This window comes from Haemaphysalis longicornis, unplaced genomic scaffold, assembly GCF_048455015.1.
Source record: "Haemaphysalis longicornis isolate Haplotype H1 unplaced genomic scaffold, Haemaphysalis longicornis Haplotype H1 scaffold_10, whole genome shotgun sequence".
In the NCBI taxonomy this organism is placed as follows: domain Eukaryota; kingdom Metazoa; phylum Arthropoda; class Arachnida; order Ixodida; family Ixodidae; genus Haemaphysalis; species Haemaphysalis longicornis.
The window spans coordinates 121,495,258-121,508,334 of NW_027526204.1; the positions used below are offsets into that span (position 1 = coordinate 121,495,258).

The 13,077-nt window shown below is 47.6% G+C and overlaps 1 protein-coding gene across 1 annotated transcript; it reads right to left on the reverse strand.

The window, feature by feature from the left end:
* Positions 1–10,898: 10,898 nt before the first annotated feature.
* LOC144160056 (chitotriosidase-1-like) lies at positions 10,899–12,439 on the reverse strand. The gene is made up of 2 exons (XM_077691674.1): positions 11,871–12,439; positions 10,899–10,929 (listed from the first exon to the last, which is right to left on the reverse strand). The coding sequence occupies exons 1-2, from the start codon at positions 12,437–12,439 to the stop codon at positions 10,899–10,901; spliced, it is 600 nt and encodes a 199-aa protein (XP_077547800.1).
* Positions 12,440–13,077: the final 638 nt, after the last annotated feature.

Here is a 13,077-nt window from a genome sequence, read left to right on the forward strand (position 1 = left end):
GCTTCTTGCTGGACTACAAGCCTCCTGCAAGATACTTGCTCGTTCTTTCGTTCCAACAATTCCGCACAATAAAAAACAAAGTGCGGTCGATATAGAAACCATCATCAAGTTGCCTGCGAACCCGAACAACAAGACAACCCCTGACTAGTAATGACGTTCACGACGTCGAAATTAGGTTAACCCGTGGCACTGGTTAGTAGTTTAAGTTATTGGCGTTTTTTCAATTTTCAGTGCACTACGTTAGACTGGAAACGGCATCGTGTACCAAGTTAATAAATATGAAACTGCCACATATAGCAACAGTTGCTTTCATTCGTTTGCCTATACGTTTTACTTTATACATAGAAGCAGCCTGCCGCATTTTCCTGTCAGGTAGGGTGGCATTAGCGATACTACGGGTACACACTGCTGTCCAACCCACCAAGTGGCGATCATGTGGACGCCTGCCGATGCCTCTTCAACGGGAGACAACTTCATCCTCCAACAGTCTCGCGAACTGGCCCCCGAGGTCCCCATGCTCTAACACTACTCCTAACATATGAGGACATTACTCAATTTTACCGGACCACTAGACGAAAATCCCCGTGCTTAGAACCATCCCTCAGCAAAACTCAGGAAATACCACTCCGCCAATTAAACAGGGATGTTCGTACACACAGGTCGAATAAATCTATTGTTTCCAGCATAGTACCCTGATCTTTGCAAATATTGTCCACAGCTAGGTACTCTCCAACATATATTACTGCAATTCGCTCACAACCCAGCCCTACCACCCCTCTCCGCCCGTTCCTTTCTTGAGCTGTGGGAGGCACAGTTGACCAGCTGTCCAGCGGAGGAACAGACTGTCCTAGTGACACGGGCCAAGGCAGCTGGTGCAACGCATGGATTGAACTTGAACGCGTACAGATTATAACTTAAACGCTTAAACTTAAAACGTAAGATTAAAACTTGAACGCGTACAGAGGAAGACCGTAAGATTTATTTTTGGCAAACACAAAAGGACAGATTCGCCGTTATCGATTATGAAAGATAATAACATTGCTACATTGGAAACACGCAGGAAAATAAGCCGGCTGCCTTTACTTCACAAGTTTCTTTCAGGAAAAATTGCTCTAAATGAGACAAATCTTATCCAACCTGCTCTGTCACGAAAAACAAGGCACACTGCTAAACATGCCCTAACCCCTATTTTTTGCGAGGACTAATTCATGTAAGTATAGTTTCTTTCCCAGAACGGCGAGTGAATGAAATGACTTGCAACCAAATGTTGTCAATTCCAACAATTTTTTGCAAGAGCAACGCTTCTTTAGTGATCTGTAGAAACCGCAGTTTTGTCGGTGCATGCTATTTTGTGGTTATTGAGGTGCTATTACATTTTATACTGTTTTCTTTTTCTTCCTTCTTCTCTGTTGGTTTATTAAGTTATGGTTTGTACGTTTTGCATTCTGCATTTGTTTACGCAATTATATTCTCAGTGTTGACGATGGTTCTGTTACCTGTTTTTGTTTTGGCATTATGTCTGCCCATTGTACTAGCGTAGTCCACTGTGGTACTTTTTAAATTAATACTGTTTATCATTGTTTATGTAATGCCCCTCCTGCCATGGCCAAAGAATTGGCCTGCAGTATTCCTAAATAAATAAATAAATAAATAAATAAATAAAAAACAATAAGGGAGCATGCTAGGCTATAGGCCTCGTGGCGGGGCTCTAAGGGCAGTAGTAGCGAAAGGCTTCAATCGATAACGCACGGATAGTGGAACGCAGGCAAATTGAATTTACCTAAACAGACCTCCTGTGTGTTGTGTGTGCGTATGGGGGGAAGGAGGGGGTAAGAGAGGAAAGAGCGAAAGATTTGGGCGGGGAAGAAGAGGGACATTTAGGTGACAGGGGTGACAAAGGACTATCGTTTTTCGACGACATTCGCCGCGTAGTGAGCAGATACGTGGCCACTTTTTTACATTCCGTTCCACACACGTTTGACGACGTTTGCATAGACAACTCGAGCTCGGAAGAGCTAAGCTAAATAAAAATACTTGACAAGCAGCAGTATGCGGGGTGTACGCAAGCTATGCTAAATTAATAAAGGAGGTATATAACCAAAGCGCTTCAGAAGGAACATACTCAGTTACGTGCCTTCTAGTTTCCCGTGAAAGTATAGGGGTGTTTCAAACAGTCAAAAATGAACGAAGCTCAAACTAACCCGCAAGACCTGAAGGTAGCGAAGCTGTACGCAACCTTGACGACCACCACGAAGGTTTAAGTTCACGATTGCAGCCGATTTCCTTCTTTGCTGCCGCAACGACCTTCACTCCATCATTGTTGCTAGAAGGGCGCGCTTCTTTCATTTTTTTGGAAGTGATAATCATTGGACATCACCTTAGAGGAGCGTACGCTATGACGTGTCCTTGTCGTTCCGAGCAAGTGTTGCCACGATCACGCCAAACGCTGGAGGTTCTTTTTCCGGCGGGGACGATGGGCGTTCGCTGCGAGGCACGCACACACAAGCGTTCCGTATTTTCTTGGGTTTTTTAACTGCCGGGTGGTCACCGTAATCTTGGCCGATCTCCCTGAGTGGGTATGGTTAACTTGACAAACGTCCGCAAGAGACCCTGTGAGGTTGTCGCGAAGAAGGCACACACGAGCGCTAGTCGTTTTCTTGGTATTTAACTGTCCGGCGGTCGCCTTGAGGCCCGCGCTCACGTGCGCACGCTCGGCAATTTCTCAGTATTTTAAACTGCGGACGACAAATTACGAATTGCCATGCAGTTTCGCTGTTAAATTAATTGCGAGATGCAGGGGTGCCCGCTGTGCAACTTGCAGTGTCGCTGCCTCGAAGGAAAAGCACTCCTGCTTTCGCTCCGTAGTGTTTCCAAAGCAAGCCCAGCCGTACGTGGGTTTGTTGTGCGGCAGCGTTTTAGCACTGCGTCATAACACGTTCCAATAACGTGATCGTTGAGGAAGCCTTATGTTGACATTTGTTCATGGTGTGGTTGCGATATAATTACCATTATGCCAGAGGCGAATGAGTAGATCCCTGCGCCAGCAGCGATGACCGCACAAAGTTGCTTAGCGGGAGGAATCTATCCAATATTTTTCAGTAACAACTAGGGCCGAAATGCGAAAGATGTTTTACCTGATACGCTAAGCATAACGCGCGAAGCTATATACTTTGGGTATCAAAGGGTTTAACGCGCCGACGCAACGTAGGCGATGAGGTAGGTCGTAGTGGAGGGCTCCGGATTAATTTTAATGACCAGGATATCTTTATTGTGCGCGGAAATCTCGTACAAACGGGCGTTTTTGTTTTCCGCCTCCATCAGAAGAGCGGCCGCCATGGCCGGGGATCGACCACATGTCCTCGTGCTCAGCAGCACAATGCCATAGCAATTGAGCCATCGCGTCGGGTTACGCTATATAGTTTACACGTGCGCTTTTTTGAACATGTATGTTAACCCCGCCTTTAAGATTCTTATCATTTCCTGTTTCACAAATACTGGCCCGAATGCATGCCTTTCCGCTTGCTGTCTTGAACAAAAGTGTTGTTTGGGAGGGCTTCCTTATCAGGGAAACTGTTTAGCACATCGTAATTTTAGATGCTAAGCATCTCTTGCTCGGGGCTATGTCCTGCGTCCGTCCGTTGTCCGCACCTCTCCCCCTCTCCCCACCAGCTGTGCGATAGCCGCGCGCTACTCCTTCTCTCCTCTCCGCGCGCCGCTCCCTCAGTTGCTGCTTGTCCGATGAACTGAATGGACGCCAGCAATTCTGTCAGCGAACTGGCGAAAGTGAAGCCGCTTCGAAACGCCAGCGTCGCCAAGCGGATCTGGATGCCGCTCGTCAACGCGACCGCGCCGCGAAAGCGTCCGCGCTCGTGGGGGGTTGGGAACTCCGAGATGCTTTGCATCACCGCATAGTTCCCTTCTGGGAGATGGTGTATTTTTTTTCCTGTCCGCAGTAAAAATACCAAGAAAATGCCTCGCGCTCGTGTGTATGTGCCTTGCGGACACCGCCAAGCGTCAACTGCGCACGCTGCAGCCACGATTGACGCGACCGGCCGGCAGTTAAAAAAAAAACAAGAAAATGCCGAGCGCTCCGGTGTGCGTGCCCCGATACGACCTCCCAGCGTCCCCCGCACACGTTTTTCAAGGCAAGCACACCCATTTAGAAAGATTGGCCAAGATTCGCAAAAAAAACTGCAGTGTTCGCCGTAATCCTGACAACACTTGCTCGGAACGAGAAACAAAAGTCATAGCGTACGCTCCTCGAAGGTGATGATGTCCAATAACTATCACTTCCTAAAAAATGAAATAGCTCACACTTGCAGCAACAATAATGGTGGAGAGGTGGTTGCGGCAGCGAAGAAGCAAATCGACTGCAGTCGCGGACTTCAACCTTCATGATGCTAGTGAAGTTTGCGTACCGCTTCGCTACCTTCAAGTCTTACGCGTTAGTGAGAACGTTCTTAATTTTTTGTACCAGGGATCGAGCGCTAATGAAACCGCAAGACAAGTAAAACTCAAATACCCGAAGTGTGTTCAAAAAATTTCAAGATGCACGGCGCTCTGTGGTGAATTCCCGCAACAAGCCTTTATGCTGGCGATGCAAGAATAAACTTACTGGAACCACTAAAAGCATTACCCTAAACTTGTATTCTATTAATGTCAGCCTGTCCAAGGCTCTGGTGCCTTGTAATAAGACCGAGCTTACTTTTTTCATACTCGTTCTTTAAACAAAGCAGAAAGCCGATGAGAGCAAGTCCCGTTGCACCTTCCAGTCACGAACAAAAACCTGACGGACAGCGGTAAATAGTGCCAAACGAAAGCTCGTTTTAGGAAACCCTACTTCCGCTGGTACCATGGTTTTCCACAAGGAGATCCAGAACAAAGAAAAGAAATCAAATCAGATACTCTCGAAGAAAACCGAAGGAATGCTGTTATTACCAACCTCGTCGAACAAGGAAGCTTGTCTGACAGGCTTTTTGCGGGTTTCAGCGAAGAGCTTCTTCGGGTGGCTCGGCTGTCCGTTGACTTGCTTGTGCGGGGAGAGAAAATAGCTGCCTTAAGTGTTAGCGTCTACTTTAGTTTTGTCACTTATTGGCGGGCTGGACGGCTTTCTAAATAAAGCTTCCTCAGCTAAGAAAATAAGCGCCAGCGCTATGCTTGTTGCTATGCTCAGTTTCAGTCACTCTAGCATTGCCTCCGAACGTACTATTATGAGAAATATGAAAGGGAACACACGAACGCATAGAAAACACCCTCAGACCCAGCTATGAGTGATACGCAGCGGCCGCCGTCGGAAACAAAGTGGCAAGGGGACGCTGTTCTTACAACCGTTCCCCTTCCCGCGTGCATCTTACCGGCTGTCGGACGATACCCAATTATCGGCGAAATGACGTATGCTGCTGCTTTGTAGAAATCACAGCGTGGTGGGAGTGCCAACAGTTAGTGGAAGAGCGCCCTCCTTCCCCCTTTGATTTTCACAGCGCCATCCGCGCATCGTTCCGAGTCTGCTTCGAGGCTGTTTGCCACGCGTTCCTGTGTTCCCTTTCATATTGCTCATAATAGTACGTTATTAGGTGAAAAGCAAGGACAGAGATTTTCTGTGAAACAAAAGATGCGTAGTGCGCGAAGTTCGCGGGATTGGTGTTATAGAAGATTAGAACTTTCATTGCATCGCGCATTCAGAGAGAGGAACTTACCGTTTATTCAAGCATACGGTGGTGGCTGAACCGGCAGTCGATGGGATTGTTTAGCTTCTCCAGACGTACCCTCGGACATTGACTGCAGCTATGGGCCGGGTACCCAAAGAGAGAAAAAGCAGGAGGTACTCAGAACTTCAAAGATTTCTGGAAACGCATTTATTGTGGTTGGTAATAACAGGCTGAGAAGCGGCTCGAAGTCGCTCGAAGAAGGTTTTAGCTCTTTGGCGATTGTTGGTGCGTCAGTATAAACGCCACTGCGGCTTTCTTTGCAGCTGGGAGAGGTCGCTTGGGCCATCCAGGATAAAATTAAAAACTTTTATAAGCATGAAGCATAAATTGCTTCGTATGGGGTCCCCTTCACAATACCTACTCTTAGGGCTGTAGTTCTTGCGTCTTCCACTCACCATCGTCATCATCATCATCGTCAGCCATGTCAGTTACACTGCAGAACGAGGGCCTCTCCCATTGAACTCCAACCAATCGGGTTTTGCGCTGCTCGAGCACACAGTTTACCCTCGAATCTCCTTATTTCATCCCTCCATCTGGTTAGTAGCCTTCCCCTTCTTCTAGGCCCCTCTCTTGGCATCCACTCTGTTACCCGAATTGTCCACCAGTTATCGGTTCGTCTCACAACATAACCAGCCCATGTCCATTTATTTTTCTTTATTTGAAAAATGAAATACTCTACTCTGGTTTCTTCTTTGATGCAAACATCTCGTTTCCTGTACCTGAGTGTTGTTCCAAACATTATTCGTTGCATGGCCCGTTCAGCCGGCCTCAGTTTGCTTTTTAGTTGTTTAGTAAGGTGCCAAGTTCTGAGCTTCGTATGCCATCACCGGCAGTATGCACTGGTTGGGGGTTTTCCTTTTGAGTGACAGAGGTAGCTACTTTTCATTATTTGGGAGTGCTTGCCGAGTGCACCCCAACCCATACCTATTCTGCACCCGATTTCTCTCTCGTGGTTGTGGTCAGCACTAACCATCTGTCCGAAGTAGATATATTCCTTTACTTCTTCTGGCGTTTCGTTTCCTAAGCTGTAAAGAACGGTTTTGGCATGCCTATTTCTGAATACTTTAGATTTATTCATACTTATTTTTAGCCTCGTGACGGTGCTCTCTTGTTGTAGTTCCTCAAGCATAGTTTGCATGTTTTCTGCATGCGTTTTCTTCAACTGTTATGGCAAAATTCTGTATTTGTTATTTCATACCCCAAAACTTCACTATTTTTTGTTACCACCGGAGAGAGATGTAATGGCGAAAGCCAATGGGGCTCTCGGTTATACACAGCTGGTGTGGAATATTGTTAGTTCTTTGAGCTCGAAATACCCTTCAAGAGGCGGGATTTATGTCTTAAGGCTACGAAAGATATTTTCTACGAATTGTTACTAGTAACGCAAATCCAAAGAGCGGGTGAAGCAATGGGAACTGTTAGGGCTTGTTGGTTCATACTTCAAACAAAAACGGCGCTCAAGAAGAGACACGCGCTCAAGAAGGGACACAAAGAAGCTATGTGTGTGTAGCCTCCTTCTTTGTATCCCGTCGTGAGCGCTGTTTTTGGTTGGAGTGGGTGAAGTCATAACGGTGAACCCCGTCCATACGCAGCCGTACCGGGACGCTCGCGTGCTTGAGACCGCTTTTGGGGGCGAAGCACCTTAGGGGCAGGGGCTGTCGGCGTCTCCTCAGTCAAGCGGTCAAATGATGGTCAAAAAGCATGTTTATGTTGAATAAAACTGGTTTGAAATAAACTAACATGATTTAAACTAATTTAGAATACAAGAATAATCAGTATTTAATCGCTATATTAATAGAAATTTGCTCATTTTTCTGTCGACATTGGATTCAAACGTAAGGTTTTTTTTCTGTAAAGCATACTTCTTAGCATGGTTGCCCAGTGGTTAGGGTGCCGGGTTCAGAGCGCATAGGTCTCGGGTTCCATTCCCGGGGACTCCCTAAGCATATTTTTTTTTTTTTTGAGAGGCTCACACTCCCAGCACCTGCTCATGGGCTTTTTGACTTCTCGCGAGTTTCCCTCACACTTCGAGGGTTCTTGGTGCGATGGACGGATAAAGCTCGGCCTAAACCGCTCTGCTATTAGAAGGTGTACGGAGTGCTATCCGGGCCAAATCCCTGCAGGGGGCCGGAAAAAATGTCGGTTGAATTCCTTGCGGTCACGCGTGATTGTATGCCCGGGCGGTTTATTGTGACGCTTTCGCCCGCGCAGCCAATCACGTGGGACCGCACGAGAAATCAACCGTACCGGAAGTCTTCCGGAACCAAGCAGGATTTGCCCCACGGACGGCCAGGTAATTCAGCAATTCGGCTATGGGCGGGCTACTTACGGCTTCCCCTCTGAGGATGCTTTGGAAGAGGGAGGGAGCACTGGCGTGGAAGGCAATCAGTACCGCGTATGCTAAGTCCCGTAAGAAACCAGCTCCCGTGAGGCTGCACGTCACGTGATATGGCCCTTCGTACCGAGGAGGGAACGTCTCTGAGAATGCGGAACGAGAAGTCGTCAACCGTAGAGGAAAATGGCAACAGGGAGAAATGGAAACTCGACCGTTCCTGTGGTGATAATAGCAACTGCGTTGTGAACTGATTCGAAGAAGCCTACTGCAACGCGCAAATTGGTAGGCCAAACGGGTTATACTGCTGCATGCTATAGCACGAACAAGAATACGAACAAGAAAACAACCAAGAACTTTGTTTAGCTGGAAAATAAGGTCACCTTTTAGCTCTATTGTGGCAGCAAACAGATTGTGTTAAGTAACTACATAGAACGAGTGAAAGTAGGCGAATATTGCAAACAGTACTATCTCGATTCGTGGTATAGTAGCAGGGAAACCACGTGATGGGTGGCGAAAGCTACACTACGCTACCTCAGGCAGTCTTCGCGGGGTGATCAGTTATCACCTTCAGAGCTAGAGGTCAAACCACACCCCCTTCCGCAATCACCCGACACGGAGCAGCGGCCCGATGACGACGAGAGATAGGCAGCAGAGGAGCGATAGGCGAGGAGGAGACGGAGACGTGCGGGGGACCCATGTCGCCAACTGGCGAAGAAACGCCAGGAGCCGCCACCGCAGCAATAAGCGCGCGCGATGAAGGAAGGCCAAAAGGCCACGTGCGGCGCAGGGCCATGTGCGATGAAGGAAGCCTACTAGGGCTAACCACGGATAAACCACAGGATTTTTGTTCGTTTGTGGTATTCCCAATAGGCGCACATTGTAACATACCCACTGAATAGCACACGCTCCCAGTGGGGCATTGGCCAACGTTGCCCCAGAGTTTCTAAATCAAAAGCCTTAGGTTTGTTATCAAGCACGTGAAGTTACCGCAGTCTCAGTTGTAGTCCGGACAGCATGAACGTTGCCAAAATCGCCGCTGCTGTAAGGGGACACAGATTAGGTTTATGTGGGATTTGAATCCGGGTCGCTAGCAGCGCAGCGCTCAAGTGCGGTTTGCTACAACCCTAAAGGCCCTACAATATCACATGTAAAGTCGACGTACTCGCGCAACTACGTACGCCTGCGCCGACATACGCCGCTGCCTTTACGCCGATAACGTTGGAGAGGGCGAGTAACCACATACCGCCGAAACGCGCGCGTAAACCAATGAGCCGAGCAGTGTGGCTCGACTACCCCGGACTCAGCTTTGTGGTGACCAGTTTACCTGCATTTTAACTCAAATAAAGGAAATAATGTCTATCCTCACAAAAGTACGTATATTTAGTACAGAAACAACTAACACAGTTATTGGGACATTAAGAAACGTCAAGGATTAGTCTGCATACGTGGCAGGGACAAAACGCTCCGCTACATTTGGCGCAAACGGCCTTGCTCCCGTAGTTGCTGGTTTCTTGGCGTGTTTTGTCCGGTTGTTTGCTCTCTGTATTTTGCAAATTACTTCGTTATATCGCATAATTAATAGTAAAGTTACCTTATTTATCATTTTCCTGTCTTGTTATGCGACCTGACCGCCGGATAACATCACCGCCGGAGGTCTAAGTCAACACCGTGCACCTGAAAGTTATGTGTCGATGTCTGGCGGGCCTAGTCATGGGCGTACCAAGCGCGTAGAAATGCATTCGGCGTACGCCGGAGTACGCCGGTTCCTTACGCGTTTACGCCGGTTTACGTCATTGCGCGAGTACTTCGGTTTTATGCGCGCATGTGGTTTGGCCTTAACGTAGCACACTGCTAGAATGGAACAAAAATTTGCCTGATGATTGCGCTGATACAGCTGCACGTGGCGGCACGTGCGTAGAACGGGTGCGCGCGGAGGAGGGGAAGCTATCGCGTGAATTGCTGCCGTTGACCCTGTAGGGATATTTATCGTCAAAATACGAAGCAATAGACAAGGACGCAAACACGGTGTGTCAGTGAAGAAGTTTCTATAATCGCGAAGCCTTCGTTTTAAGACCAGGTAAGCAGACTTGGGTGCTCAAAACATTTTTTGCATTTCGTGCAGGCTGAAAAACTCCCGCAGGATTAAATACATTTTTACGCAATTTTTACAATATTTCCAGAATTCTAGTCATATTCTTTTTGAGCACCGCTTGACCGTAAAGCCGGGGTTTGAAAGCAAGACAGCAAAACAAAAATTCAAAAAAGAAACTGCTCATTCAAAGCACACGCGCACAACAAAAAGGTGAGTGCGTACCTATCTGAAGAATATAACTCAGAAATATAAAAAATGCGCCAGGCATCCGCGCCTCTTCCCGAGAAGTAACCAGCACATTCTGCTCACATTACTAAGATCGGCGTTTCAATACCGTCCGAAATGCTTAACGAAGCTCAACTTCGTAACCGACCCAATAAGACACAGACACTCATTGCGTTACAAGCTTGGAAGGACCATGTATCTGCGCGCGAATACGACGTCAGGCACTCGTGCACTGTCAGCAATGTAATGTAATATAATGTACGCGTCGCTTCATGCAAGGCTAGTTACACAGCCATGATAATCGCAGTACATCAAGCCACCTCCCAGAGGAGCGCGTAATACCGATAAGCTAGAAAAGACGGCGATATAAAAAAGCAAGGAGACGGGTAAACAGGATTATAAGCGTCGTAATCGTATACACTCAAGTACATGGTGCAAGTACATAGTCGCATGGGGATATACAGAGAAGTCAGCGCACTCCGAGAGCCGAAGTAACGTTGTTAGGGAAGCGCCGTCAAGAGCCCTGAGTGAACAGTTCTCATGATCTTTGGCGCCGGCGAGGCTTCTCGCTGAAAAGAAAAGAGGGATCCCGTGAAGGGGTCGCAACTATGGAGCAACAACGGTGCTGGAACCGCTGATTACCCTTGCTACCATGTGCCACCCTCCCCTGGCTCACGGATGCCAGTACTTTTAGAAAGAGCTCGCGAAATATCTTGAATGGCCTCCCAAGTACTGTAGTTATGCATTAAATGATTGTATGGTAGGCTACAAAAAGGCCTGTATCACTAAACATTTTTATCCGGGGTTGTGTCACACTGAGAAAAAAAAATGTTCCCAAGTAGGAACTACTCGTCGCTATTATTAGACAGTATTTACGTTAAACTGCTAAGCTCCGGTGATTTTCAAAATAAACGAAAAGAAACATCACCAAAGCCTTGGAACAACTCGATGGGACACACATTATTCTTTGAAATGACAAGCATCATATATTTTATTCTCTCATAAGCTTCAATTAGCTGAACTGCCACCAGCCCCTGCCGTCATATTTATTAGGTGTTTCACTTGAAACTCGGACAGAGTTTTTAGTAATGGGTAGCGAACTGATCCACAGCTGCCTCCGAAGTCGTCCCACTCAACTCCCCACGATCCGAAACACCGCCATGGCTTTCGGGCCACCATTGACGAGAGATGCCTCTTGAGGGACGATGGCGTCAATGCCGTCACGTATTCGTTCCTGATCATGAATTGCTCCCGAGTAGCCAAAATAATCTCGCTGTTATTTAGCTCACGGCAAATCTCAAAAAAGGCCACTTTACCAGGCTCCCCACTGGTAACTCTTGGAGCACCACTGCCGGTGGGTTTTAGCACAACGGCTGACTCCTGTAGCGTTGCCTTCATCGTGAAGGTCCTTCCCCAAAATGGTATCATAGGGCAAAAGGAAACAGAATAAGGAGTAGGCAGATTGGTAGGGTAGGTGTCGTATGCTCGGGGAAGCCATTCCGTATGGTACGAGAGTGCGCTGCCATTCGACGTCTCGAACGAATATGTCGGAGACAAAAATATTTGGTCGTAGAAGCCGTCGAGGTCTTTCGTAAGGGCTTCCAAGGCAGCTTCCATCGCAAAGGCTTGGTTGTTCACTGGCAAAATAATGCCGAGCTTCAGCCGAAGTTTATTAAAGCTGGTGGCAAGATGTCGAAATGCGCCTATGACGTCACTGTTGTCGATGGCTTGCATCTCAGGCCAGTACAGGTAGGCGCCGTCAAAGTGTCTCATCTGCATCCACCGTGCCGCAAGTTGAACGAGAACGTCTTGGTGGGCTTGACTAGAAACAAGGTGCCGAAATGACGCCAAGGGAGAGGTGCTGCCTCCGATGGCGAGAAGTGTTCTAAGGCCATGGTACTGCTTCTTCGCTGCTGCCAAGTACTGGAGGTCGGTGTGGTTTCCGAATTCTTCAATGTCTAATTCCTTCTTGAGACTGAGGCAGCAGTACAGCACTGAAGAACAGTACTCGTACGGTATGAACGCAAGGCTGTAGAGAAACTGCTCACTCTTCCAGCCGGAGTGGCTTGCATTGTACATGCAAACGGCCCCCGGTCTTTGGAACCCTGATATATTTCTTCCGGTTACCAGGGCAGATTTGTTGGTGCGAGCACCTAACCACGGTTCAGTGCTCGAGGCAGGTACAGCTGTTTCCTTTTTGTTTCCAGTACTTGGGAACGGCACAGCTTTTTGTACATGTACAGGTTTGTCCGTGGATCGCCAGGTTTGCGATGCTGCCGTATTTGACTTGTGTGCAGTAGTTGGTTTATGAGCTTGTTGAATTGTCATTACGTCTTGCGCAGACAAAGGCTCCGTCACTATTCCTGCATAGGTCACGTTCAGCGGCGCAGTTTCCTCGTTATGAGATGGTACGGCTGGTTTCTTCCTTTCTCTCTGGTCTGTCAACGCAGGTGAAGACAGCAGCGTAATCGCCAATGTTTGACTGCCTCTCACTGATCCAATGTTCATGTGATTTGAAGTATGTCTAATGTATTCCCAAGAAGATGACTTGTTTTCACCTTTTAAGTGAACCTTTTCCGAGCCGCTCGTGCTCATTGTGCCCAACTGACTTCTTTCGTATGCTTCTTCATATCTATGTAAGCTGTAGACAGCAATATTTGTTGATGTATCTGTCTCAGACTGGAGCTGAGCATTTGTGGTTCCGCCTATAGGAAGCC

What these genes read in the sequence shown, in the direction of transcription:
- LOC144160056 (XM_077691674.1), bottom strand. Translation starts at nt 12,439, where the DNA reads ATGTACAATGCAAGCCACTCCGGCTGGAAGAGTGAGCAGTTTCTCTAC. An exon ending in TCGAATGGCAGCGCACTCTC is followed by an intron (nt 10,930 to 11,870) that starts GTACCATACGGA and finishes TTTTCTTTTCAG; the next exon opens with CGAGAAGCCTCGCCGGCGCC.